Genomic DNA, 16,746 nt, shown 5'->3' on the forward strand with positions numbered 1-16,746 from the left:
GTGTGCCTCCTAAATGCATCTGGTCAGAAAACAATTAGCTCCATCCAGTTGCCCCGACTCTAGCCCAAATTAAGGGATTATGGGGTCATAAAAAAGGGAGTTTGCCTTCTAAATGATTTAAAGTTTGGAGCTGTGAGTAAGCTAGACAAAGCAACAGTAGTTCATTCATTTTGATGGGTATTCCCCATTAGTGTCTGCTTATTCTTTTGTAACAATAGCAATAGCATTTAGGCTCATACGTCAGGCCATAGTGCTTCACAATACTCTCTGAGTGGTTTACCAATGTGTGGATATTGTCCCCAACATTCTGGATCATTTTACTAACTTCATAAGGCTGGAAGGCTGGGTTAACCTTGAGCTCTTTCAGGACTGAACTCCAGACTATGTGGGCACAGTTAGTTGGCAATACTGCATTATAAACACTGCACTTCCAGCAGAGGTGGGTTGCTCCCGGTTCAGCCCGCATAGGGTGAACCGGTAGCACCAGCAGCAAGAAGCTACGCCCATCCTCCCGGATGCTTCTGCTCATGCACAAAAGCTTATGTGCATGTGCAGAAGTGGCTTGTGGTGCACACGAGTTGCCATGAACTGGTATTAAAAAATTATCAACCTACCACTGACAGCCAGGGCTCATGTAATCCCTTTCTCTCTAATGAATGTAAATGTAAACATTGATTCCCTTCTTGCTAATTATTCCAGCACTGGTATCAGCATTCCAAAGGGTAGTGTAGTGAAGACAAAAAGCTATCACATTTGACCATTTACTCAGCTTCCTCTTGAATCAAGTTTCGGAAAGCTTTCCTGCCTTTTGGGCTCACCCAGTTGTTTGGTGTCATATCCTTCTCACACTGTAAAGTTAAAGCAAAATCATAAGCACAGTTGCGGTCATGATTTTCCTCTTAGTGACTGCATTGTTTAGTGGCTACATCGCTACTGTAAACACAAAAAGTCAGGAGGTGTCTGAAATCAATTGATTCATTGTTCTAAAAATTCATAAAAACAAACAGGGCCAGGAAGAACTTTCATTAATTGAGGCACATGCTAGTAAAAATGTCCTCTGCTGAAGGGAATATAATATGCTATTATTAGCATTCCACCTTGATTTGGGGTTTAGGAGAACATATCTGTTGGAAAGTTCAATTGGTTATTAAAACATAGCTCATCAACCCACTCGGTAAAACTATGGCAAGAAATTTATTTTGCACCAGGGGTGGGTTCCTATATTAGTGGTACTGATTCACTGTACATGCACATTGCATGCACTGGTCACTTCGCTTGCATGTGCGTCAACCACATGTTGCTGGTGCATGTGCAGAAACATGTCGGCAATGGCATAAGAGATCAGGGAACCGGTTTGGGGGCATGGTCAGCCTGGGTTGCTGCCGGTTCTGCAACCAAGGCCACAATTCCACAATTCCACTACCAGTTCCGCCAAACCAGATCGAACCAGGCCGAATCCACCTCTGTCTTGCACCAATTCTAGTATGTGGTTTCAAGGCTTGCAACTTCACTGGTCTATCCCAGGTTTTTCAAGCTGTGATCTGTAGGATTCTAGAATTCAATGGGCACTTGATGGCCCAAAGAAGAGAGAGTTCATTTGACAACAGCCAAGTTTCTACCACGTGGCTTTGCCTGTTGATATGGGGTCCCTGTAAATTGCCTTTTTTTAACTAATAGGCTCTGCATCTTGAAAAAAAATGAACACCCCTGAATGACCTATGATATAGCAAATATGAAAAAAACAAAAGTTGACAAGGCAAAATTCATACAATAATATAATTGTTAAGCAGCTCATAAAATATACACATTCATGTATTTAATAGCTCTATCTGACTAGCAAAGATGCAATCCATGCCAAAGGCGGGGAAAGCTCGCTTTTTCAGGAATTTAGGAATGTCAAACCAGACAAAATAAAAACGTTGGCGCATAGATGTGTATTTGCAAACAAGAAAACCAAGTGAATGAATAAATGAACTTTCTGGCTTATATGCGTGGTAGCTGAAATAAACCGCAGCATGTGTCAAATAAAAACAAATGATTGGGGGAGAAAAGTTTGAAAAATTTTACATCAACAAACATTAAGAAAAATCACAACTAGGTAATTACAAGTAACAAATGTGCAAGGTATTTATATCATGAATCTTTAAAAGAAATTCCCACAGAAAGTAGAAAACATGGAATCAACTTCTAGCTCTCTCTTCAAACAAATCCAATGTTATCCAGTTCTGTGGCTCTTTGTAATAAGGAATAAAATGCCTAGCACCAGCAGAAATATACATAAAGCAAACTATGTTGCTGAAAAGCTCAGTATATAATGGGAATTGCATTGCCACAAAATAAAACAGAGTGTGACTAAAATCAAATCTCTTTTTAAATCTCTAAAATCACTTTATGTCATTTGTTGAGAGTCTTCCTAAGTCAGAAATGCACAATAAAAATTCAAGTCGACACACAAGCAAAAACCACATATCCTTCTTCTTATAGCTCTCATATCAGTTCAATAAAAAGATGTTAAGAAATATATCACTGGAATCAGTAATTTAATTATTGATATTCCATTGCCAATAAAGAGAGTAGAGGGGAGGAGAAGGGAGGGAAGGGAGAGGAGAGGAGAAAGAGGGGAGGGGGAAAGGTGAGAGAAAGGGAAAGGGGAGGGAGAGGAGGAGAGGAGAGGAGTTGTCTTTAGTAATCTTTAATGAATCTTTGCAGATCAGGACAATGAAAAATCTTTAAGCATTTGTTTATAGATGAGAGATAGAATATTTTATTGCATTTTAAAAGAAGGTGACAAGCTATTAAAATTGTTTATATTTGTGATGAAGGGGAAAACTATTTCTTTATACATTTCTTTTTCTTTACTATATTCTTATTTTTTTACTCTCTATTATTTTCCTTTTCTACATTTTCTATTTTTTCTTTTGCATTAGTTTTTATCATTTAATTATACTTTTAATAAAAATCCTATAAAATGATACTTTTTTCACAGAAGTCACATTTCTTTATCATAAAACAATGTAAAAGTGGGATAAAAATTGCATCTAAAGTACCAATATGTCAATCATCAATTATATAAATAATCTATGAGACACAATAATTACACCTTTCCTCCAGTGTAAATGTCAAGTCTTCACATTCTTTACCAAAAAAATAAGATGAAATGAAAGAACAAACATAAAAAGGAATATCTAGCTATGTTCTTTTGATCACCTGCAATTCCAAATGAAAATGAATTCCCAAGCCCTGTGTTTCTCTGCTATTCTCTCCCAAGATTGGTATCTGTGATAAACTAACATCTTTTCTCCGTTCGTAAAAATGAACAGTTGGGGTTTTTTTTCCTCTTCATTCAGCTTCTTTCCAAGCTGGAAAACCTGCCCATCAACTATGATAAAGACTGAGCTGCATGACAACAATGTCCCCAAAAGCCTGACAACACATCCCACAGCTGTCCTTAGCATAATGTGGCTGATTTCATATTGTGTTCTGGTTCATTTGAGTCTGCCAGCCAGCTAGAAAACTTGAGCTGGATCTGCCTTTTCTATTTACATTCAAGCTAAAGAAAGCTATCTGTCATCGCAGTCTATCGAAAAGAACTAGTGTTTTGTTCCAAATAAGTATGATACCATCGTCCATATTCATTATGTCCTGGATAAAACACTTCACCATTTCCTTTCCTTCCCCATATCCATGCTTGCTCAATTGTTTTTTTATTACGATCGTGCCCTGCCTCCAAATAAACTGGCAAACTATTATTGACTTGAATACGTCAAAATATTACCTTGATTTCAAGATGGATAAATATAACAAGCATCACATCACAGAGTGGGCAAACAGAAGAGCAGAGCTATAGATTTCCTTGTTTCATTGTATGGGAAATTTATATACAGAATTTTACTGAAGCAGAAATAAAGTTATTTGAATATTCATACAGATGGAGAATAAATTATAGCTAACACAAAATTGTGGGCAAATTGTGAATTTATATATATAAATTTATATATATATATATATGTATATGTATGTATATATATATATATATATATATATATATATATATATATATATATATATATATATATATATATATATATATATATATATATAAATTTATATATATATATATATATATATATATATATATATATATATATATATATATATATATATATTATATATATATATATATATATATATATATATATATATATATATATATATATATATATATATATATATATATATATATATATATATATATATATATATATATATATATATTGTAAAAGCTTTGGCAAACAAAACAGAGCTGCAAAAATAACACATCAATAATATAGTATTTGGGTAGACTACAAACAAATGGCTATCATTAACGACAAATATGTAAAATTGTTTAATACTTATTCCCTGCAAATTAACAACATAGACTTTATAATATTGTCATAGGTTGTAATTACTAGGGTTGGCTTCCTTTGTTCAGAACTGCAGGCAATATACTTAATACTAAGCCTGTTATACTGTTAATTGCTACTTACAGCTTCTAGTTAAAACCACTTACTATTTCTAGCAGTAGCTAGCATCACTGAAGATCAATCTCAGAGCTAGATTTAGGGTAGTGTATCTATCCCTAGGGTCCTTGATCTATCAGTAGCTTTCAATACTTTTGACTATGACATTCTTTTTGTGGGGCTTAGAAGTGGGAGCACCATGTTACAATAGTTCACCCTCTTCTTCAGTAGTTAATTCCAGGTGTTCTTGTTGGGATGGGAAAAAATCATGTTCATTTGCTGATGATCGGGGTTTAATGCTTCCCCCTATCCTATTTAACAATTCCATATAACTTCTGGTGAGGCATCTGCAGTTTCAGGGTTTTGTATCTTTGGTATGTGATAATTCCCTCAGGCTGCACAAGTGAATCTGTTGAGAGTGACCAATATTTGGAGGGCCTGGATGGGGAAGAACAGACTTTGGGTCAATCCTGACAAGACTGAGTACCTATGGCTGCTCTTCCCCTCCCCCATTGCAATCACTGTTGACCTTGGATGAGATTGTGCTTTTTGAGATTTGTGAACAATTTGGGAGTCCTTCTAGATGTCTTGGTTTCCTCATGGCTGGATTACTAAAATGAAGCTATATGGGCATGTCCTGGCAGATCTCCTGGAAGTTACAGCTGGTTCAAAATGCAGCAGTGCAAACAGTAATGGGCACTACTTACTGTGCTCAGGTTTTACCATTACTTTACTGGCTGCATTGGTTGCAAGTTGGTGCAATTTAAGGCATTGATTGTTATCTTCAAAACCATTCAGGGCCTTGGAATTGTTTCGTGACAGATTACCTTTCTCCCATTGATTCTGCCCACCCATTATGTTTGGGAAGAATGGGTTTGGTTCATGTCCCTTCTAGTCATCTGTTGGGACCTAGGAAACATAACTTTCTCTGTCATTACTCCCATCCTCTGGAGACTATCTCTCCAGAGATATGGATGATTTCACTGCTGGGGTTCCAAGCAGCAGCTTAATACATTTTTGTTTGGTTTGGTTTGGTTAGGTTTTGGGTGAGGGCCAGGGAAACTCCTGTGCTGTTTTATTGTCTTTTTTAATCCAGGCTGTTTTGGGCTGTTATTATATATTTTGAATAGTTTTATCTGGTATTGGATTTTTGTAAGCTGCCCAGAGACTGTTGAACTGGGAAGCTATGTTAAAGTCAATTGAACAAATTAATGTCATATTTTCCTGTTAGCAATTACATTTAATACCATTTTTATCCAAAATACTCTAGCCACTACTCACTAGTGATAGGTAGTCACCTTGATATATGTGCAGACCAATAACTCCACAGAGGTATGTCCACAACTGTCCCCACAGGAGATGGAAAGTGATATGTCAATAGGATATTAAACACATTCCTTTCTGCACTTGTGTCAGTAAGTAAGGAAAAGTTTATGTCATGATATCAGCACAAATGTGTCACCATCCTGAAACCATCTCAAACAGTTGTGGATAACTATGGGTAGAATTAATGGAAAAACATGAAAAGTCTTTCAAAAGATCTCAGAATTCAGAAGGAGATTCGTGCTTTGAATTGGTATGCTAATGATGCTAATGAACAGATAGTAACTAATTCAAAAGAGATCAAAGAAGATGCAAGGAGTGTATTAAAATACTATACAGGATAGCTGTCAACATCCAAGATACCTTAGAAGATATTCCTCACTTCAAGAGCCTGTACTCACTTCAAGAGTATTAAAGGGGTGTAGATTAATAGTCCATTCATTGTCAAATCAGAAAGCTACAGAAACTGATGAAATACCCACTGAAATATACCCACTGAAATCAAGGTTTTAACCAAACTATGCCAGCTGAAAAATGACAAAATGCTCAAATGATTGGAAGAGGTCTACATCTATATTCCATTATTCAAAAAAGGAGACTTGCTAGAATGTGGAAACTATAATACAGTTTCCTTAATTTCACATGCTAGCAAAACAATGGTTAGGACCCTCCAATGCAGATAGAGACCTAAAATTGACTTACTTCATCAGCAATAGGACAATAAGTACATTTACAAAATACTGGAAACTCTTTCTGGATATTTCTTGAAAATGAATAAAACTGAGTTAATGACTATTGGATTTGCCCATTGAAAAGGGTTGGATATGGGAAGAAGTAATCTATGCAATGTAATTTCAAAGTAGGATGATGATATTAAGTCTATTTGTAACTGCTGTGAAAAAGCACTTTTTAAGTTCTTTTTCTTTCATTTTCTTTCCCCCCCCTATCTCATAGTTTCTGAAGTTTCTATTTTATCTTTCCCTTTTTTGTATCACTTTTATTTTAATCTCATTCTCTACTTTTATTAATAAAAATTATTGAATTTTTAAAATTCAATAAAATCATTTAAAATTAAAGAAAAAATGTAACTCCCTGTTCATCTCATTGTCCTCAGGGGAAACATTTCAGGTCAGGAAGACACAGTATGGACAGAAGTAGGAGAAATATACTGCTCCAGGTTGGCAATGAGTGTGACAAGGTTACATACTCTCCCCTTATTTGTTCAATTTATATCCAGAATATATATTAAGGGAAGCTGGTTTAGAAAATGAGCATGGCTTCAAAATTGAAGAAACAAACATTAAAACCATTTGCTGCATTGGTGACCCTATCCTGATGCAAAGGATATGCATACTCTAAAGTACTTAAAGCCAAAGAGAACCATGAAAAATGGGAACAAAATTAAATATAAAGAAAACCAATATAATCACAACAGGTAGAACAAATGTGGTTCCTTCCTTCCTTCCTTCCTTCCTTCCTTCCTTCCTTCCTTCCTTCCTTCCTTCCTTCCTTCCTTCCTTCCTTCCTTCCTTCCTTCCTTCCTTCCTGGAACAACCATCAATAACAAAGGAACAAGCACACTTACATTTTGTGTACGGATGTTTCTTTCTTTCAACTATACATAAATACCCTTCCTTCCTTCCTTCCTTCCTTCCTTCCTTCCTTCCTTCCTTCCTTCCTTCCTTCCTTCCTTCCTCCTTCCTCTGGGTAATGAACAAACATGTCAAATTATGTATCATAGTCAGAGGTGGTATTCAGCAGGTTCTGACCAGTTCTGGAGAACCAGTAGGGGAAATTTTGAGTAGTTCAGAGAACTGGTCAATACCACCAGCTGATTGGGAAGAAATTGAGATTTTGCAATAACCTTCCTCAGGAGTGGGGAGGGAAAGGAGCTTTTACAATATCCTTCTCCTGCCATGCCCACCATCCACACCCACCAAGCCATGCAACGCCCATCAAACCACACCCACAGAACCAGTATTAAAAAAAATTGAATCCCACCACTGATCATAGTCCTATTAATTCTGCTACAAATAGAGACCAACTATTCTGAAAAGAATTGTACTTGAAGCTCCATGCAGTTAGAGCTTTATGGTACCTCTTCTTTTTAAGGAGTAAAGGGATATTTATGCCTTCCTGAACACATTCTTTTTAGGAAATAAAACATAAATCTATGTGTGCACCAGGTTTCAAATACATTCCTTTATACATGCAAACATACTCAGATCTCAAAGGCTAATGTTACAAAATGAATATTCAAATGGTCCAGAAACCTTTAGTCCATGAATGTATTGTACACTAGTATTTTAAAAACCTAAAACTATAAATGTTGGTTCTACAAAGATGAACAACGGAATAAAACTCTTTCTTACAATATTTTTACCTTCTACACAGAATTGTAAAAAGAAAATGCATTTGTGCACCATTAACTCCTCCCAAAAAGCATTATAGGAAGATGACTTCCATTCTCCTGTCATAATGCATCAATGGTCTCATATATAATATACTGAATATATTAGAAGTGTAGTATATGATATATTTTAGGACAGTTAACCTCATGTCCTTCAAATATTTTGAATTACAATTTTCACAGCCTATTACTTCAGCTTACTAAGGTTTATGGCTACTGAAATCCAAAATATTTGGAAGGAACCAGTTTTATCATACCCAATATTTAATCTGTAGTGGAACCTGAAACAATATGGAGAACAGTATTGAGAATGAACTCAAGCATTTATACAGATGCTTAAACAAGCAATAGATCACTTTTCTCACAAAGTGATCTTCCTCTTACTCAGAAACTGTTTCTCTAACTAAAAAGACAATTTTAACAATAATGTACAATACAGAATTTTTTTTTACTATGCTTTGTTTTCAATATATCAAACAAGTAGTGGCTTATTATATATCTATTATTTACAAACATCATTGATTTTTCCCTGCTGTGGGATGAACTCTGCTTTCCCAAATACACAATTTACTTCTATAATATATCCACATCTTGCTACAAATCTAATTTTGTGACACACTATGGGCTATCTTTTAAAGAACTTTTTTTTAAAAAATGTTTCCCTTAGTAAATTTCTATTTAACTCTTCTAAACAAACTCCCATTTACAAACAAAATTGCCCTGAATCAAGGAACAGTAAACAGAAGAAAAAAAAAGATGGATACTGAAGAAGAAAATATGGCTTCAAATTGGGCTGATATATTATTCGCTTGAAAAAAAACATTTCCTCAAAAAAAGAAATTGTCAGCTCAGCCATAAAGGGTTTAGAGAAGCCGAGGAACGCTGATATATATGGAGAGGTTCTAGAAATCAGGACGTTTTTAAAACAAAATCTTCAAAGATTTGTTCACTAATGCTGCCTCTCAAAACTACCATTAATAGCAGTCTATTAATAGCAGTGATGGTGAACCTTTTCGGCACTGAAACAAGTGCACTTGTCTGAGCCGCAATCTGGAAGAGAAGCTGCCCAGGGGGCATGCACATGCTGGAAAATGAACTTCTGGTTTCCGTTGCACGTATGCACGCTGGGCAGCAAGCCTTCTGGTTACTGCTGCACATGCACACAGGACGATCTGCTGGCCAGCATGCATGCTCACCCCGGAAAATGGAAAACCAGCTCTTCCAGTTCATGGCACTGCTGATTCTTGCATGCCAGAAACCCAGAAGAGGAATGGGCGACACCATGCATGCCAGGCAAAATGGCTCCATCTGCCACTTCGAGCACGTGTGCCATTGGTTCACTGTCACAGGTTTATAGAATTCTGCCTCACTTTTTCATAGTTCTACTCTCATTTACTTCCTTAATATATTACACCATATCTATATATCTCCAAATAATTCTGTTGCTGTACCAACTACATGTATACTTGATTTGCAAAATTACATAAACAGGGGTTATATCCCTTCTGTCTTTAGCCATGCTTCTTATCTCTGGCACCATAATAAATTTGTGCTTCAGCTGAATTCTCTACTGATCCCTGGCTTAAATGTGTTTTTTTTAAACAATTCTCCTATAATATGAACAAAAATCCACTGAGTGCTCAACTTATCAATTTAGAAGTTCCAAATCCAATTCAAACCAATGCTGGAGATGTCTACAATCAAAGTATGTTTATGTGCTTGGCTGGTCAAGTCTATTGGAGGTAATATAAGCTCCATCTTCTGAAGTTATTTGGGAATACAATACAATAGAATACAATAACAGAGTTGGAAGTGACCTTGGAGGTCTTCTAATCCAATCCTCTGCCTAAGCAGGAAACCCTACACCACTTCAGACAGGTGGTTATCCAACATATTCTTGTCCAATCTCTTCTTAAAGACTACCAGTGTTGTAACATTCACAACCTCTGGAAGCAAGTTGTTCCACTGATTAATTGTTCTAACTGCCAGGAAATTTCTCCTCAGTTCTAAGTTGCTTCTCTCCTTGACTAGCTTCCACCTATTGCTTCTTGTCCTGCCCTCAGGTATTTTGGAAAATAGTTTGACTCCCTCTTCTTTGTGGCAACTCCTGTGATATTGGAACACTGCTATCATCTCTCCCCTAGTCCTTCTTTTCATTAAGCTAGATATACCCAGTTCCTGCAATCATTTGAATCTATTAGTTCGAAGAAACAGGTAATATCATCTCTGCCTCCTGCAGTTGAGATGTTAGCCCTTCGTGACTAGTGAAATTCTGCAGGAAGGATCAGTAGGACATCTTTGTGATTTTCACAAGAATCAATAATCAACACCTGGCATATTTGCAGAAATGAGGAAAGTTATTTTATGAGAAAAGAACTAGGAAATTTAAACAAAAAAGTGGAGCAGATGATAGAGAAGCACTTTTGATGGCTTTATTGCTTCAAAGAAGAGCAAAAAAGTAGTTTGATTGAGCAAAGTTTAGATCCCCTCTAGCTCATCAATTGAACTCTGTGCACTTGTTTACATCTTCAGTTTGTCTGCATTCCCAGGTGAAATGTAATCAATAACAATAAAAAAAATCAAAGATCTTAGATAATGTACATTTCCCTGTTCTAGATACAGAAAATTGACATAATTTAAACTAACAAAGCTAGCATTGTTTTATTGGAGCATCAGATTGAAATGAACTGGGAATACATATTGAATAGCTTCTTGTTCTTTTTCCAGTATTCAGAACCATGAAAGGCTTTTAATAATGCTATTGAATCTATACTGAAAAGTGCAATTATATATACTTTTCAGATTGTCTTTGGTACTCCAGTGAGATCTTTGGCAAATCACTGTTTATTTTTTCACAGATCATTTGTTAAAATTGCACCAGGTCAGCCTGCACTTGTTCCAGTGTCTGTATGAAATTCATCCTTTTACAGATATGAGAATCTGGAGAATTCTTTATTGCCTACCAAAGACAATCTAGCCAATTCACGTAACAGATGCAGTGGGGAAATGAAGGTTAGAAGCAATTCACTGTAGCACAAAAGCACACTGAAACACACTTGAATGATGAGCTATGAAATTGATCTCCAAAGACGGATGCAGTTCATCCAAAACAAAGTATTTTTTTTAAAAAAAGTTTTAGATTGAAAAATGTAAGAAAATGTAAGGGTATACAGAAATAGAAACAGAATGCACCTGGAAATAAACAGTTAAGCCTGTCAGAGATTAATGCATTTATTATCTAATTATACATAATGTGAAGACCGTAAATGCACCTTGCACGCCTTCCCTTCGCTGTTTCCTTTCAGTGAACTTCTCCCATCTCTACTTGCATCTACCATGGTTATCTTTATAAGGCTGTCAGGCCCTCATTGAGACAGGCTTTTTCTTAGCTGTTATTGTTTTTCTTGGCATTACAGGGTTCTACTTGTTTCTCAAAAGTTAAAAATATCAACACAACACATGATTAGAGGAACTGTTTTTCAGCTGACTTGTCCTAGAGCCTGGCATTGGTTAGGGTTAAGAGGGAGCTTGTGGCCAATTTGGCTTTTCTGCATAAGAAGCAACTAGAACTTGGATCTCCCCTCTCCTGGTCCAGAACACTTCGATATACAGCCTCTTGTGTTCTTAGATTTAACACTCTTCAATTAATGTTTTCCTCTTTATTCAGTCCCATCCAAAGACAGCTTTGGGATCAGTACAAACATTTGGGTTTTGTCTCCCATTGATTTGTGGGGTAGTCAAATAAGTGGTAGCATCAGGGAAGCTGGCAGCTATCCCCACAATGCTATAATTTCAGGCCTCATTCTGAATTAGTATGAAAGAGAAGATAAGGAATAATATGCAATTATTCAAGTAGGTAAGTAATGGTATCTTCTCAAGATAAGACTTGCATCCTTCCTCATTAGGCCAACAAATCATTATACACTTTCACAAAGTCTTACGTTTAAGAGAACAATCTCATTTTTCCAGGAAAAATGACTCACTGAATATCAGAAAGTACATCCAATTTACTTGTTATTTTTATCCAGTTATTTAGACTCATAGAAAAATGCACAGTTCACAACTTGTATGATTTACTTCCTAAATGAAACATTTGTTCACACCTCTCTGTATACCCATTCAGCTCAAAAGTTTAGTTAAGTTCCAAAAAATCAAGAGGCATCCTATTGTACACAGCACCTTGTAGTTTGTGATGGCTCCAAAGAACTATAAATCTCATACATTTGTAATATTTTCCTACAAGCTTAAACCATCAGTTTGGCCAATTCATCTTGATATTTTATTCACACTTTCCTGTTCTTTTACACCAAAGTGATATTGCTTCATTCAGTTCACACAGAAACTATTTCTTCTTTGGGAAATCATCTTGTTATGGGAAGTATCCCCCATATTTTGTGCCTTTTTCAAAGTCCTCATTCTTCTTCTTTGAACTAAACTATTCTGAACAAATCTTACTGTCCTTTTGTCTTGCTTTGAATTAATTTCATTTTATACACTTTTCATACAAATTGCTATTTAAAATGCAATGGTATAAATTCTACCCATTCTGACTGTAGTGTAATAATTGATACTATATGCTGACAACATTAATATATAGATGCATAGTTCACCAATTCCTTTGAGTGTACATTGTTCATGCAGTCTAATGAAGGATGATTTGAATTACATTAAGTAAAGTAGCAATAGTTTATTTAAGGTCTCTTAATTCATTTCCGTAATTTTGAGACACATTTAAAATATAATTTTTCTAAATAGAAAATAATTTTCTAAATAAAAATAATATTCTAAATAATTTTCTTAATGTAAATGACTAAATACATATTTATGTGAATATTAATTATTTTCCAATATTCTAAAAGTTTCATCAAAAACACAAATATCTAGTACACACAATAATTTACATTTAAATCTCAAAATACAATAGTAAATTTTATATTTCTATCTTTATTTATCCATGAATGCAAATTGTATTTCATTATTATAGATCAGGTTATATAAATCACTATATTTCTACATTAGTGCATTCTTAATGCTGCAACTTTCTAATAAATATTATTAATAAACCTATATATAAAATTTGCATAATCCTTACATATACGAGTTTTAATAAATGGGTTTCTGCATGTTACACAGTTGTTACACAAGTTATTTTTCTACATTCAGGGAAGTATCCTTGATGATTGTAACTATGATTTATGATATATGCATATTACTTGCTGTTTATACTGTATGTACACTGTAAACTTATGCACCGGAGATAAATTCCTTGTGTGCCAATCATACATGGCCAATAAAGAATTCTATTCTACTCTACTCTACTCTACTCTACTCTACTCTACTCTACTCTACTCTACTCTACTCTACTCTACTCTACTCTACCCTTTTTATCTAACATATGGTACAAATAATATTTAGTCCCTTCCAATATTTCATTGCCATTAATTTTTAAGTTATCATGGGAGATAGCTATCACATTAAAATCTTACCTGTACATGAAAAATCATCAATCCGGATATATCCTGGGACACAGTTGCAGCGATATGATCCAGGCAAATTAACGCACACTGTATTGGCATGACAATAATGCATCTTAGCAGCACACTCATCAACATCTGCAGGGAGGAAAACAAGTCTCATGAAACTGCAATCAGATGCACAACTCCTACTTTCATAGATGCACAATTGTAACAGGAAACATAGTATATACAAGCCTCCAAAATATATTCCCCAAACCAGGCTGTTGGGAAATTTAATTCTGCTATCAACATTGGATGTACGTATTTCTGCTTGTTGCCATCTTTAAAGTTAACATAAATAGATGCTTTTAGTGCTTTTTAAAAATATTTCTCTATTACTCTACCACCAGTCAAATGTGGGCAAAATGTAGAAATTAAAATAGGAAAAGAACGAAAGTTAACTATTAATATTTAATTAAGTCAATAAGAATAGAGTGTTTAAATGAGAAATTCAAGTGCATTCTCATACTAGCTTCCTCGATTTTTTAGGCAGAATTTCCAGATGAAATGAGTTGTGCCAAAGATAAGTGTCACATATTGTAAGCTTAGGACAATATAAGGTGTAATGGAGATATTCAAATGTTTGCCTAGAAAAAAAAAAGTATTAATCCTGAAACCAGCACTGCTCCAAAAAACGTAACCATTATTAACGTCAGATAAAAACATCAAGTTGAATCTTCAATCTCAACTGAAAACAACATACATTAACATTTAAAAATTAATATCCCAAATAGCCATCTATTCTTCTGAAGCAAATATCCAATGTTCAAATGAATTATCTTCACTCTGATTCAACAAAGCAACGCTCCCTATAAGAATATCATTTTGAATTGTGTAAAAGGAAACTCTAGTGATTCCATTATCTTTTTTACTTTTAATATAATATGATCATGGTAAAATCTGCTGACATCCAGGGAATTCTCAACAGCTTTTTAAAATTATCATATTAAAAGGAGCACCAAAAATAGTTCTGAAAGGGAAGGCTTGTCATTTATCTCTGAAATTAACATTTTAAACATACAAATTTCAGTAAATTTCTATCATGTGTAATTCAACAGATACCTCAGACATAAATTGCTTTACTCACTTAAAAAAGACATTAACGTTTTTCCAGGTATACACATTCAGCACTGTCCTAACATTTGGGGGGGGGTGTGTGCGTGTGTGCGTGTGTGCATTTGTGTGTGTGTGTGTGTGTGTGTGTGTGTATTATCATAATTTATTTATGATAATTTATTATTAAAGTGAAGATCTCCACCCTCAATTTTTTTATTTCTTTTCTCTTTCTTTTCTCTTTCTTTTCTTTATTTCTCTCTTTTTCTTCGTTCCTTCCTTCCTATTATTGCTCTAGTTGGAAAAAAATTGAGATAAATAACAAGAAATGGGTTCCTCAAAATGTTATCTGAGAAAAGGATTGAGCTTAGACAAATGAAAGCTTGTTCCAAAATGAAGGATTTTAGAATTAATTCATATGTATCACCAACTTCAAAATGTCTGAAGTGAAAGATTCAGAAGGATCAGGTCAGGTCATGCAAAAGTTATGATACTTGCTCAGTGTTGATTGTTTAAAACATGATCGTCATTATTTGATTCAATTACTGAAAATAGAGGGGAAATGTACTTATTTCTTGAATACAAACTGGAATATGTTTGTGTTTGCACTTTTCCCTCCCACGTTTGCAAAAATCCATATATTTATAGCAAAATATGCAAATTAGTATGCAAAGTTGAGAAAGTAAATGAAATCAAACTTGACTGATTCATTCATTTCTAGTTGTGGTGGCAGATGAGGTTATACATAATCTCATCATATGTAGAAAGAGAAATAAACTTCAAACCCTGAAGTTGGTTGGGGTTATTCTACTTCTGTGAACTCTGCAAAGGGCAAGCCTCTACAAAAATGATTAGGAAGTTTGTATTCTTCTGAAGTTTTTCCATCTCTAGAGTCCCTTTCCCACAGGAACTTTAAAGCATGTTTGGAGAGAGGTTAGCTCCTTCAATTTTCTCTTCATCTGCTCACCTTTTCCAGGTCAGGGACAAAAGTAATCTTCATTAGGTGCACCATCTGTCTCTGTTTTATTTTAGTTACATTTGGGGCAGAGTTGGACAGGTGGCAATGAAGTTTAAGAACCCCTGCTTTAGAATATACCTAAGGCAATATTTAGTACTACAGATGGCTTCTGCTTCAAAAATAAGTTTATTGTCCAGCTGCGCTAAATTTTCCTTGTACATAAATTGTAAAAAAAAAGAAAAGCATATATTAAGAGAAAAAATATTCGCAAGCCACACTAAAATAAGGAATGCCATTACAAGATTCTGAACTAAATCCAGTGTATACAACAAAGTATATGTGAAGAGTAGTATTTTCATGCATGTACATCTTATCCTAATTATTCCAGTTTGAGCATTAAAAATATAAATTAATTTGAACTGAATATGATGATGTGAGAAAATTTGATAAGTAATTACAGAGAACAGCAGTGCTGAAGTACTTTTACCACACTTTAGTGAGAATGAAAACAAGTTTTACCAAAACAATCCTTGGTAATATAATCTTATACTTAGACTAATCTATAATGGATGAACATTCTTATTCTACTGATATCACTAACAAAATCACTTTGCAGTGAGTACCAAGGACCTGTCAGCTGAAGTTCTTTTTCTTTCTTTCTTTTTTTCTTTCTTTCTTTCTTTCTTTCTTTCTTTCTTTCTTTCTTTCCTTCCTTCCTCCCTTCTTCCCTCCCTCCCTCCCTTCCTTTTCCTTTCTGGCAGGTGATAACATTTTCCACTCACAAAAGGAAAATTTCTCTTGACCCACAGTCTCCTTAAAAATACCAAGCAATTAAAAAGACAAAAATTTAAAAAAAACCATGACCATCTTACATTCTATCTCGGTTACAAGAACCTAAATGCACCTAAAATGAAATAAAACCCACTGAATTGAAATAGAATGTACTTTTGACTAAATCTTTTTGAGTTGCAGCATCATGACATA

The 16,746-nt window shown here is 34.8% G+C and overlaps 1 protein-coding gene across 2 annotated transcripts in view; it reads right to left on the minus strand.

Annotated features, from left to right (window-relative positions):
* The window catches only part of NELL1 (neural EGFL like 1), a 520,182-nt gene that overhangs the window by 188,011 nt on the left and 315,425 nt on the right, over positions 1 to 16,746 (minus strand). For both annotated transcript variants that reach the window (XM_087719035.1, XM_087719031.1), the window contains exon 13: positions 13,722 to 13,847. In XM_087719035.1, the coding sequence (XP_087575161.1) occupies positions 13,722 to 13,847 (126 nt within the window). The remainder of the gene's footprint in view (positions 1 to 13,721; positions 13,848 to 16,746) is intronic.

This window comes from Thamnophis sirtalis, unplaced genomic scaffold (assembly GCF_051295495.1).
Source record: "Thamnophis sirtalis isolate CommonGarterSnake01/CBP01778 unplaced genomic scaffold, rThaSir2_p1.2 scaffold_1, whole genome shotgun sequence".
NCBI classification, from domain to species: Eukaryota; Metazoa; Chordata; class Lepidosauria; order Squamata; family Natricidae; genus Thamnophis; species Thamnophis sirtalis.